This window comes from Triplophysa rosa, linkage group LG10 (genome assembly GCF_024868665.1).
Source record: "Triplophysa rosa linkage group LG10, Trosa_1v2, whole genome shotgun sequence".
Lineage (NCBI taxonomy): Eukaryota > Metazoa > Chordata > Actinopteri > Cypriniformes > Nemacheilidae > Triplophysa > Triplophysa rosa.
In genome coordinates this window covers 14968973-14981984 of record NC_079899.1, presented here as the reverse complement: position 1 = coordinate 14981984, position 13012 = coordinate 14968973, and the positions used below count along the sequence as shown (strand labels likewise).

Genomic DNA, 13012 nt, shown 5'->3' with positions numbered 1-13012 from the left:
CATGCAAACACGGAAGAGGAGGACGCGCACGCGGCCACGCGCCACTCACACCAAACAAATCAGGGAAGAGAGAAGATGCGGAAGCGCTGATTATCCACTAGTTAATCGATCACAGATGCAGTCATTATCACGAATGGATAAAAAATTACAAAATGTGGATGCAAATATACTTGGGCGGCCATTAATATACCTGGGCGGACCTCCCAAGTAAATGCATTGTATTGGAAACACTGCCTCTCCATAACTTTTATTATTATTAGTCTTATGCAGGTTGATATTAATTTTATCTCTCCAAAAATTATTTTTTTAGAGCTTGTTGAGCTATTTTAGTTAGTCTAATCTACCAATCCTATTCTTAAAGATTTTGCACCTAGTTGTGAACCCTCTGTAGTTGTCCCTGTCTTCTCTTTATTGTTTATTCATTGACATATTTACCTCTTGGAGAGTGTTCCTTACAGAGTATGTTTCCTTGTCTGGATGTTGTGAAGGGGTCTATATGTATATTCTGCTTTGCAGTTTTCTGTACTATTTGCTGTCACGTTACAGAAGCGCTTACCTGTTTCAGAAAACACGTTCAGAGCGTGTCAAGTGATTTGTTTGTGTGTGTTGGAGTCTAACAGTTCAAGTACATTTTGTACCAGTAGTGTTGACTCGATCAATGGATTGTCGTCTGTCATGCTAACTGTGTCATGTATTCTATAGTCAAATTCCACAGGAGCACGTGTGTCATTTGCGATGTAATTATGGACTCCTATATACATACGTATATACATACCGTTTTTTAACCCCCCCATGTTCTTTTCTGTCATCCTAACAAGTAGGAAAACATTGCATCATAGGAATATAAAGGACAAGTCTCAGGTTGTTCCGCAAGCCCATCTCACCTTCCCTTTTTCTACGAAAACCACACAGGAAGTCCTCTTTCAGTTTACCTACTAAATAAATCGGGTTGTTATGTGAACCTGCAGGAGCTTTTCTCTAGAGGAAGAAAGGTTGAGGGTTTGGGTTGTCTATAAATAACCCCGCCCCTTGCCTCCTCTCATTCACTCACTGGCCTTTAAGAGGGGTCAAGTTGCACAGCTGCTCTCATTTGCTAATGTTAACCTGCTCTGGAGAGCTCTGTTCCTCTGGGCCAGTGCATGCGGGTGGCTTTGTGTTGCTTCCCTGTATACATGTTTCAACTGTGGTCCATTATAAAATGGACATATTTACCACTATCGGAAGTAGAAGACAACTGATATTGGATTTTATGATAACTATGTTGGGCAGTATCTGCCGATAACCAAGTAACTGATAGTTTGCTAAATTTATACTGATATAGAACACAAGGTAAAATACACAATCATGCAAAGTAAAATAGCTCAAGTTACAGAAATAACCACTATTGACTAAACTGTAAAAATATGTAAAAACAATGCAAAAATATAAACATATTTTAAAGAAATGATATCCAAACTGTAATGTATCACATTTATGCAAAAGTAATAGGAGTTTCAAGAATCTGTTGTCAGTGCCGTTTATCAGTCAAACTTAATCTTAAAGATGGGGTAGCAGTGGCACACGCAGTTTTTCCCAATCTCATATTAATCTTGAGTACCTATAGAGTAGTATTGCATACTTCGTATCTTCAAAGAGTCTTTAGTTTGAACACATTGATGACGGTGCTCTTTCTCTCACGCTCGCTCGGTTGACGCGTGGGCGTGCTCTTTGCTCACGTTTTTGGTTGACGCATGGGCGTGCTCTTTGCTCACGTTTTTGGTTGGCGCGTGGGCGTGCTCTTTGCTCACGTTGCTGGTTGGTGCGTGGGCGTGCTCTTTGCTCACGTTGCTGGTTGGCGCGTGGGCGTGCTCTTTGCTCACGTTGGACGAGCGGGCGTGCTTTTCAGGGAGATTTGACCTATAAGGGACTAAGAACCCTTGTTACCAAATGGGAATCCATGTTCGAAAAAAACTTTCTGAAACCTGTACGAACCTTGGCGGAGTGTATCGAGCACAGAAATTCTATGTCATACGTCCAACTCGTTTTTTGACAATGTGTGATGACCAAGCCAGCACGTTTAACAGTGTAAAGAATGGGAATGCTTTGGTCCATCACGATTCGATTCAGAATCGATTCTGAGGGTCAAGATTCGATTTTTGGAATCGATTCTCGACGTGCTAATTTGCATATGTGTGACATCATTACGAGTCAGACTAGTGTTGGCACTTTTGCTTCTGTTCTCTGAACTGTCACATTCTGTATTATAATGCAAAACTGCCCTGTGAAGCCGTTCTCATTTGCATATTTTCTGTTTCTCTTGTCAGACGTTAAAATAAGTATAATATAGTAATTAACGTGACTAATTAATACTACATGTTAACCGGTGTCATGTTTTTCATGACACCGGCAGTAAGTTCAGGAATTGCATAATCGTCTTACAAAATCATCATTCACCTGTGGAGGATTCATCTAATGCAGCGCACCCAGCACCTCTGGTAACAAACTGTGCATATTTACAGAAGTATGTTCATGTACTTATGTCTTAACAGTTAGTGACAGGTTTTGGAAAAACGCTATTTGCACTCATTTAGTGACAAGTATGCTGCGGCACAGTGAATTAAATGCGGTGCTTTTACTCTGCTCACTGCAGAGAATAGAGAGAGAAAGACCATTCTAATGTATTTTGTTTATCTCAAGGTTTAGTCCAAGGGGGCTGGATCATTTTCTTTATCTTTACTGCTCGTTTATCTTTACTGCTGTGCATGAGGTGTGCGATCTCTAAACTGTCCGCACCCGCGAATGACTTCTGCCTTTTTTGTTCCGCTAACATCACATTTATTAATACATTTAAAAATCGATTTTTGGACTTTTGTGAATCGATTCAGAATCATCCACGTCTGCATCGCGATGCATCTAAGAATCACATTTTTCCCGCACCCCAGTAAAGAAGTCAGAATGCATGAAATAGCTTGCAAGAAATGAGGCTACATGCCACATAAATATCTTAAAGATGGGGTATGGGGATGGTTCATTTCTTCTATTGTGTATAAATATTTAGGGGATATTGCTTTACTTTGGATTAACTTCCATTAGCCTGAGTCAGCACAGCCATCATTGTCAGTATAGAAATGGCTTTGATTTATTAATAAGCATTGATTGTTTGTAAAGAAATTCTGCCATCTTGTTTAGAAAATCTCTTGAACATCCTGTCTGTTCAACATTACTGTCTCCTTGCTGCAATAAGAATGATGATCAAAGTAAATACCTTATTTTGCAGCAAATCAGTCCTTATGGATTTTTTTTTGTTTTACAGGCCCGAATAGCGTTCCTTCAAGGAGAAAGAAAGGGTCAAGAAAACTTAAAGAATGACCTTGTTAGAAGAATAAAAATGTTAGAATACGCATTAAAGCAAGAAAGGTTTGTACCTGTTTTTTCATCTACTTTTTGCCATCTCATAAATAATATAAAATCATTATTTAATTAATATTATTTCAGAAATGATTTCATGTATATTAAATTTGCATATATATATATTTTTAATTTGAAAATAATTAACCAAAAGTCTCTCACCCATTACCAGAGCAAAATACCATAAATTAAAATATGGGACAGAACTAAATCAAGGTGAAGTGAAAATGCCCAGCTTTGAATCAGGTAAAAATAATTCACCTATTTTTGAAACGGTGTTTTGGCTGCATGGGTTTTCTTTCATATTTACTCATGTGTTTCTTTTCAGAAGATACCAAAGATACAGAGGTGTCGGCCATACCTCAAAACAGTCAGTTAACATGGAAACAGGGCAGGCAACTCCTCAGACAGTAAGTTGGCCATGAGTCAGTATGTTTTTCTGCCAGTAAGTCTCAGTCTGCCTGTTAAGGAAGTTCATGTAACATCGTATTATGACTTATATCCCCTGATTGTAAGAGCTTCATATGTAGTTCTCTTTATGCTTCTCTGTGTTCCATTCAGATATCTTCAGGAAGTAGGCTATACAGACACAATATTGGACGTTCGGTCGCAGAGAGTGCGGTCATTACTGGGGCTGTCTGGCTCTGAGCAGAACGGTTCAGTGGAAACCAAGAACCTAGAGCAGATTCTTAATGGAGGAGAGTCTCCAGCCAAAAGAAAGGGACAAGATATGAAAAGGTACAGATTTCCCGACTCACTATTCCTTGAAAATTAAATAGTGTCTGTCCTGACCGAGGCCTAGTATCATAGTTATCATAGCATTGTAGTTAAAAGAGAATTTTCTGCTTTACTTAGTGATCAAAACCTTTGGTTTAACAGGAATCCAGAGGTTCTGGAGACATTTAATTTTTTAGAAAATGCAGATGATAGCGATGAAGAGGAAGATGAGGAGGGAGATATAATGGAGGACGTGCCGGACAGAAGTGACACACGCAGAATAAAAAAGCATAAAATTAAGGTGAGTGAAATACGAGCGTTGATGTAACTTGCGTAGGAAATTGTTAATATTATGATGAATAATAAATGTGACCCTGGACAACAAAACCAGTCTTATGGGTAAATTTTTCGAAATTTAGATTTTTACATAATCTGAAAACTGACTAAATAAACTTTCTATAGATATATGAGTTGTTAAAATAGGACAATATCTGGCTGAGATACAACCGTTTAAAACTCTGGAATCTGAGAGCGCAAAAAAATCAAAATATTGAGAAAATTGCCTTTGAAGTTGTTAATCAGGGGCACTGTGGCAGACCATCCACTCACAAAAATAAAGTTTTATATATTTAAGGTAGGAAATTTACAAAATATCTTCATGGAACATGATCTTTACTTAATATCCTAATGATTTTTGGCATAAAAGAAAAATCGATAATTTTGACCCACACAATGTATTTTTGTCTTTTACTAAAAATGTTCCCGTGCTACTTAAGACTGGTTTTGTCATCCAGGGTCACAAATATATGTGCTATTATATAAACACCGACATCCTGGAAACATAGCATAGTGTCATTTTGAAGTAGAGATGACTGTAAAAGCATAACTGCTTTTCCATCAGGTTGGAAATGAAGGTTTGGCATCAGATTTGCCAGATGACGCGGACACAGAAGAGGCACTGAAGGAGTTTGACTTCCTGGTGAATGCCGAGGATGGAGAAGGTGCCGGGGAGGCCCGGAGTTCAGGAGATGGCACAGAGTGGGGTAAAACACACACTAGTCATTTCAGATAGCTCTACAATCATTTATGAGTAAAAATAGGGCACATCTCTTGAAAATATAAACAGACTTGAGGGATTTATGAGGTGTGGCTGGTGGCCTGTGAAGTTTTTCCTTTAGGGTGGAAAGAAGGGTTAGAATTAAAGTAATAGTTAAATGTTTTATTTTCTTTCTTTAATGAATTGAGAAGAAGCACGAGTAGGTGGTTCAACAAAGACAAAAAACTTCGTAGCGGCAGTCTATGTGACTCAGATAAAATATTCCAAAATTTTTGAGGCGAGCTGTTCCTTTAATTTTTGCTCGCGTGTTCTTTATTTGTGCCGGGCTGCGTGCTGACCCTGCAGTTGAGTCTCAGTTAGGCCAGTTGCCGCATCAGCATTCTCGTGTCCTCCAGCGCAGTAGATTCTCTTACCCTGATCCAGAGCCAGCTGGGTCACACACACATCAGCCCACCACACTCCCACACTTCTACTTTCTTTATCACTTACGCTCCTCTGTCTGCTCTGTCCCAATTCTGAAATTAAGGATTATGTAAATGTCACTTAGACCTAAAAAGGATGTGTATTTTTAAAAGAACCATACGTTGTCAAAGATGTAAAGATGTAGATCAAACTTATAGGGGTTGTGGCTATAAGCCTATACAGCCGCAGAAAAAGTTAAGAGACCATTTCAAATTTTTCCAGATGTGTTGAATTTCAACAAAATCAAACCTCAGGAGTGGCATAAAGTCATCCAACAGCAATATGAAATACTAACAGCATGACAAGACAAATAAATACTGTGATAAAAATCCAGGTTATCACATAAACATATTTTTTTAACTTTGCCATGTAGAAAACGTGAATATGAACTTGTTTTCTTTGCAGTATTTGAGGTCTGAAAAAATACAGAGCATCTTTTCTGTTATTTTGTTTCTCTTGTTTTCATTTTCTGCAAAATAGAAACAATAAATTTATTTGAAATTTGGTATAAATATTGTTAGTAGTTCACAGAATGAAACAAAAATGATCATTTTACCTAAACATCAGAAAAATAGTCTCTGAAATGGTCTCTTAAGTTTTTTCCACGGCTGTATATATTATTATTACAGTGCAATATCAGCCTATGACAATGATTTGCTTGTAATTAGATTATTTGAGCTCAACAAGTCCGACACTTCTATTGTATTGTATTGTATTGTATTGTATTGTATAACTTTATTGTCCACCTAAGTGGAAATTTGTCTCTATGAAAGTATGAACATATTACCCAGAGGCTGTTTATTTCTTTCTTAAGGGGTGTTTATTTAGTATCAACACTATGAGCTGTGTAATTGGGTTCAAGTGCTAGTGTTTGTGTTTGTAAAAGAGCTCGAGACCTTGCTTAACCAATCAGAGAGCTCTGGATTCCACTTCAGAGTGGCACCTTGTTTACCAGACCCCTCTCTATGCTTTTCTATTCTTAGCTGAGCCTTTGCCATTCACGCCTGGTGGGGGCAAGTCCTTTATCATGGGCTCTGATGACATGTTGGAAAGTGTTCTAGGCCTGGGAGATCTCGCCGATCTGACCGTGTCCAATGACGAGACTGAATACAGCTATGATGTAAGCATGCCATCTTGTTTCACTGGTTTTAATGCAGGAACATTGACATTAATGAATAGAGATGCCATTTATAATAAAGATTTATTAAAGTTCACCCAAAAATGATCATCTCCGGTTATTTCAAAACCTGTATGGCTTTCTTTCTTCTGCAGAACACGAAAGAAGATATTTTGAAGAATGTTGGTAACAGAACACCAGGGGCATTGTTTTTTTTTATCTGTACAATCGAAGTGAATGGGTACCCCCATTGTTCGGTTACCAACATTCTTCAGATTATCTTCTTTTGTGTTCTGCAGACGAAAGGAAGTCATACAGCTTTAAAATGACAAGAGGGTGAGTAAATGATGACAGAATTTTCATTGTGGGTGAACTATCTCTTTAAAGGTCCAGTGTGTAATTTTTGGGAGGATCTATTGACAGAAATGCAATATAATATACATAACTATGTCTTCGGAGGTATATAAAGAGCTTACACAATGAAGCGTTATGTTTTTATTACCTAAGAATGAGCTATTTCTATCTACATACACCGCGGGTCCCCTTGCATGTAATTCGCCATGTTCTGTCAGCCGTCGTAGTGTTTAAAACGGGAGAGGTGGAGTGAGCGGCTGGTTGCAATTCGCAACCTTGCCACTAGATTTCAATGACTGGACCTAATACAGTTTCAATTGTGTTCATCTTCAAAAATATTTTAGAAAAGAATCATGCCACCTGCGATTTCCAGGTTTTATGTCACAGTTGTTGAAATGCCTATACATTGGTGTTCCCCTACCTCTACGTTTAGCTGCCAGCCAATAAGGACGCATTCAGAAAGACATGGAATCCCAAATATACCCTGCGAAGCCACTTCGATGGAGTCCGGTCCCTGGCCTTCCATCCTGTGGAACCGGTATTGGTCACCGTCTCGGAAGACCACACCCTCAAACTCTGGAACCTCCAGAAGACAGTTCCTGCCAAAAGGTAAGGGATGGTTTTGCATTCTGGGAATAGAGCATTAGTGGTTTTGATCTACAGTTATGGCATACTCATATTTGGAAAATGATTGAACCTGGGGTTTAACGTCATGTTTTATCTGTCATTGCAGAAGTGCCTCTTTTGATGTGGAGCCTATATACACCTTTAGAGGGCATGTGTGAGTAATTGAGTTCATGAGTTTTATCTTGTTAGTTTTTTTGTGTGGTTTAAGAATCATGCAATGAAAGCATTGCCGAAAGGCTTCATCAAACAGTCACTTTATTGGCATTATGTGCTCAGAAAGGTTCTGGCTTCTTCTGAGCTCACATCATCCATCAGAATGTGACATGTTATTCATCATTCTGCAGAACGTGTTCCCACTGTTCTCTGTTCCAGTGGACAGTGAGCACAACAGCTAAAAGCGTGTGGTGATGTCAGTTATTTAAAGCCAGTTCATGAAACTACCAATGAGCATTGCTTGTTGTTTGACAACAAGGTTTTTTTTTAACTCAGTGGTTGTAATTGAGGACACATCATTTTCACCCTCAGATCTCAGTCCCATTTTTGTGAGCACATATGATTTGGTAACTTTTTACCACTTGCTTCTAGGATGTTTTACTTTGCTGTCAGCACTTATGACTGACCAAGCAGGACATATCTGTTGCCTTGAGAGAGGCTGTATGCTTCTTTATGTACACTTATATATACGTGAAATGCCCGAAAACTATTTGGACACTTGAGCCACACTTAATAATTCATGAATCTCGTTTGCATTGGATAGCAAGCCAAGTGGAATCGGCATACAAATGAAGCTAGAATTTTTAGACATTCTTTTTTAAACCGTTTAGTTTGTTCCAGTGTCATTTTAGCAGATGTTTGAAATAAGTTTCTACAGGTTTCCCTCGTATTCACACAGATTCTTATTCTTTGTTGAACAGACGTTCATTTAAGCTTGACAACGAGAAAGTGTCAAAATATTTATTTTATAACAGATTATATATNTCATACGTTTTAGTTGAATCTGCTTTTGAGGTGGAGCTTCATTCTTACTTTTTTAATATATATAATATGAATATATAACATATGTACTTCTTTGAATGGGTTATATTTATTCCAAATAAATTTCGCCTGGTGACATATTTTGTTATCTTCATCTAATGCAAAATTATTCATTCTATTGACTTCCATTCATAATCAAAATTCGCATTTCACTGCATTCCAAAGGCCAAGTTTGGTGAACTCTGACCTGCGAATTGGTATCACGTGGTGACGTGTGACCAATAGAAGATCGAAACACCACGCTGTGACTTTTTCAATTGGAGGAAATGCTAATAATAATAATAATATAGCACAATCCAGTTTTGTACAATACAGCTGTAAAATAACAAAAACAGCAATAATAGTGCGAATACATCGAAATCTATGTTGTGTAATTAAAAAACCCAACCCAATCATTGGTTTTTCTAGTTTCTGCCCATATACACAGGGCTCTGTGTAACCATTTTGCATTCTGAAAGTCTTGTATGACCGTGACATTCAAACATTTCTAACGTGGCTGAAATGTCGAGAGATATTTTGGGTCTCTGTATCAATAAATGTGTAAATGGCTGATTTTAAACTTCTAAAGCTGTTTTCTGCTTTCTGTAGTGGGCCTGTTCTCTCATTGGCTCTGACCTCAAATGGTGAGCAGTGTTTCAGTGGTGGAATCGATTCAACAATACAGTGGTGGAACATCCCCAGCTCAAATGTAGACCCTTACGATACATATGGTGAGAAGAGGAGGAAATCACACAAGCATAGCACTGTGTTTGGCACTGCCGAGGCTTTGACATGTTTCGCAAGTCTATATATTCGACTCAGAAAAGTCCTTTGTTTTGCTCAGATCCCAGCGTGTTGGCTGGTACGTTGTTGGGTCACAGTGATGCAGTGTGGGGGCTGGCTTACAGTGGAATCAAAAACCGGCTGCTCTCCTGTTCAGCTGATGGGACGATCAAGTTGTGGAACCCTGAGGAGAAGTCACCGTGTCTGAAGACGTTTAACTCGGATAGAGGTTAGAGGAGGGTGTTTTCCATTCATTTGGGGATTTCCAGGCTTGTAAAAGACTGAAGTTTGTAAAACCTTAGGTCATTGTATTCATTGGTTATTGCTATTTAGGAATATCATGTAATATAATTTTATAATGACTGATTATTTAAAAATATTGATCAATATTTGTGTTAACCTTGTTTTTATGTGGCATTTAGTAATGTGTTGGTTTACCTGGTCACAAGTATAATTTCTTTATTTCAGATCATGGTATGCCCACATCCATTGACTTCAACGGGTGTGATCCAGCTCATATGGTGGCGTCCTTCAACACGGGAGACGCTGTCATTTATGATCTGGAGACGTCTCAGCCCATTGTGGTGTTCTCCGCACAGGGAGAGAGCGGTACCTTCATTTCTACATCACGGTCTTAAGAGTTAAAGCTTTTCTTTGTAGATAATGTAGTGCTTCCGAGTTGTATTCCAGTTGGATTTGTGATATGTATACCTTTGCTTTGTTGCAGCTATTCCTTGTGGGAATCATATTAATCAAGTAGTCTCCCACCCCACCCTGCCAATCACAGTCACAGCTCACGAGGACAGACACATCAAGTTCTTTGATAATAAATCAGGTGAGTGGTGTGTTGTTGTTGGTGTTTCAGTCTATATAAATGTCCATCTTAAATATCGTAGCTGTCCTTCTGAAACCTTGTATGTCCAAATGTGTTGTTTTTCAGGAAATGGAAAAAACACTCTGGTTTTTAAATGATTACATACTGTGTTGTCAAAGTTGACAAGCACTTTTTAATAGGGATGCACCGATACGTAAATTTATACCGATAATTCTTTAACATTGGAAGCCGATAACCAATATATTGGTCGATAAGACTGAAACAAAAGGCAAAAAGTTGACCACTGCTTTTATTTGAAAACATTCACTGCCGAAAACAAGGTAACCATTAGTTCTCATTTTCCCCTTAAAATCATGTACCAAGCCTACTTTACGCTAGTTAATGATTCTTTAACCTTCAAAATTTCTGGTATATTTTTTTATTTAATATGCAAATTACAGAAATATGTTCTTAATAGCCACGTCTAACAGGTCTCAAGACAGAAAGCATTCAGACAGCTAGGGTCTAATAGCAGTAAATGAATGGTCATGACAGAAAGACAGTACTGTACTGTATTTTAACTGTGAGCAGCGTGCAGCTGAAGAAGTTTAACCAGAGGAAATGATTTATGATTTATCAGCAATAATATATCGGCCTAAATTGTTTTATCTACCGATAACATTAAAAACGACCATTTATCGGCCAATACCGATATGGTCGATAATTTATCGTGCATCCCTACTTTTTTAATACTTATTTATTGGTTAGATATTTGCAAAACCCAATGAGAAACATAAAGGGTGACTAATAATAATGATTTATGGCAAAAAAATCACGAAATATGGAGATACAAGGTTTCAGAAGGACAGCAGCTTTTTGTTGTTAAATGATCATTTTTCATTACATAATATATGTGCATAATTTGTTTGTATAGTAAAGAAAACAAATTAAGGGATTGTATTTTACTTGATAAAACATATTTAATTATATTTGTTGATTTTACATCCAATATTAATGCGTTCCAATGCATGCTTCTCTTTATGTTTAGAAGAGACATTTTTTTGTTATATTTGATATTTAATGCCAGGGATTACTCATCACCTTCTGTCCATCTCTCTGTGCAGGTAAAGCCATTCATGCAATGGTGGCTCACTTGGATGCTGTGACTAGTCTGGCTATAGATCCAAATGGTATCTACTTGATGTCAGGAAGTAAGTATTATTTACACAGCTGTGAAGGCCTGTTTATAAGTCATATGTGACTAAAACAATTTACAATTTTAATGCGCACACATTTTTTATTAATAAAGTAATATGTATAGAGATCTTGTATACATGTTTTCTTTTCATGAATAGTGTCACCTATAAATACACCTTTAAAACGAAGCTCAGGATTTAAAAAAATAACACCTTTTCTTCATCATCCACCAGGTCACGACAGTTCCATCCGCCTTTGGAACCTGGACAGTAAGACTTGTGTACAGGAAGTTACGGCTCACAGGAAAAAGTCGGACGAGGCCATATACGACGTTGCTTTCCATCCATCCAAGGCATATATAGGAAGTGCTGGAGCCGACGCCCTGGCCAAAGTGTTTGTATAAAAAGCCCTCGTCCGCACCTGAATTAGTTAATACTTTTAAGACCGAGAGCAAGAAACGGACGGTTTCACTGCCTTGTAACAAGAGTAGCATTTCACACACTACAACGACGTGGCTTCCTCCACCACCACCACCACCTCTGCTGTCAAACTCACGCTACACACACAACGATACCAGGTGCCATGAGGGGAAGTGCTGTTTTTGCGAAGCCAGTGTGGAGCGCTCGATCGGTTTCAAAAATGTTTCCACAGAAAAGAAAAAATAACTGTAATATACTTTAAGTCAGAGCTGGAGTGAGACCAGTGTTTGTAGCTTTTCGGCTGGTTTTTTGTCCTGTAGGTATGTTTCAGTGACCATGAAGTGGTTCTCATGTTCATCAGTAGGTTGTCACCGACCATTACCTGGGCTGTGCGGGCTGGCGGAACGGAGCCCCGCCCACCCCGGCGAGCCATAAACCACACCCTAATCTCAGTCGCCTTCCTCACCCTAATGTAGCGTGAAAACCAATACAGTTAAACACTTCAACTCAGTCAGCCTCATACCTTTAGAGTTTGTTCCATGTTTGTGTAAAAAAGTATAGTTTTTATAATCAATTTTATATAAATAAAGACTGTCGTAAAACCGCTGAAAATCACTTTTTTTTAAAGGAAAGGGGCTATAATCCCTCTCAAGCCCTCCATTTTACGCGGTTCTCTTTCATGAATGGTCTTGTGTCTCTGGATACTTGGGATGAGTGCCACCCTATTGCATACTGCTACGTGACATTGCTTTAATCTTGTTTTATCACATAAAAGAGAGACTGTACACTAGTAGAAATACGTATGTGGTGCTCAGAGCTTTTAGGAATCTACAGATAAACTGCAGCGTCCTGTCACATGATGTTTTGTACACCTTACTGTTTTTGAGTTGAATTATCACAGGATCTGAACACTATTGGCTTATTTATTTTCAGTTTGTGGATAGTCTTGTTTTTTGTTCAGAGCAAAGCTCGATGGTAACTAGTAGATTGGGCCGTTGCAAACCAATTGGGGCTCATAATCCAATAACAAGCAAACCTATAGATGAATATTAATGTTTTTTTTT

At 38.3% G+C, this 13012-nt stretch overlaps 1 protein-coding gene across 2 annotated transcripts in view; it reads left to right on the top strand.

Moving 5' to 3' along the window:
* The window catches only part of strn3 (striatin, calmodulin binding protein 3), a 26860-nt gene extending 13848 nt beyond the window's left edge, over positions 1-13012 (top strand). The window contains exons 2-16 of one of the 2 annotated variants that reach the window (XM_057344783.1): positions 3293-3396; positions 3560-3633; positions 3719-3797; positions 3949-4125; positions 4267-4405; positions 5006-5147; positions 6607-6743; positions 7528-7703; positions 7828-7875; positions 9345-9466; positions 9580-9747; positions 9987-10127; positions 10246-10353; positions 11457-11543; positions 11763-13012. In XM_057344783.1, coding sequence (XP_057200766.1) covers positions 3293-3396; positions 3560-3633; positions 3719-3797; positions 3949-4125; positions 4267-4405; positions 5006-5147; positions 6607-6743; positions 7528-7703; positions 7828-7875; positions 9345-9466; positions 9580-9747; positions 9987-10127; positions 10246-10353; positions 11457-11543; positions 11763-11932 — 1872 coding nt within the window. In that variant the 3' untranslated portion in view covers positions 11933-13012. Of the gene's footprint in view, positions 1-3292; positions 3397-3559; positions 3634-3715; positions 3798-3948; positions 4126-4266; positions 4406-5005; positions 5148-6606; positions 6744-7527; positions 7704-7827; positions 7876-9344; positions 9467-9579; positions 9748-9986; positions 10128-10245; positions 10354-11456; positions 11544-11762 lie in introns of both variants that reach the window. The other variant, XM_057344782.1, reaches the window with a different exon arrangement.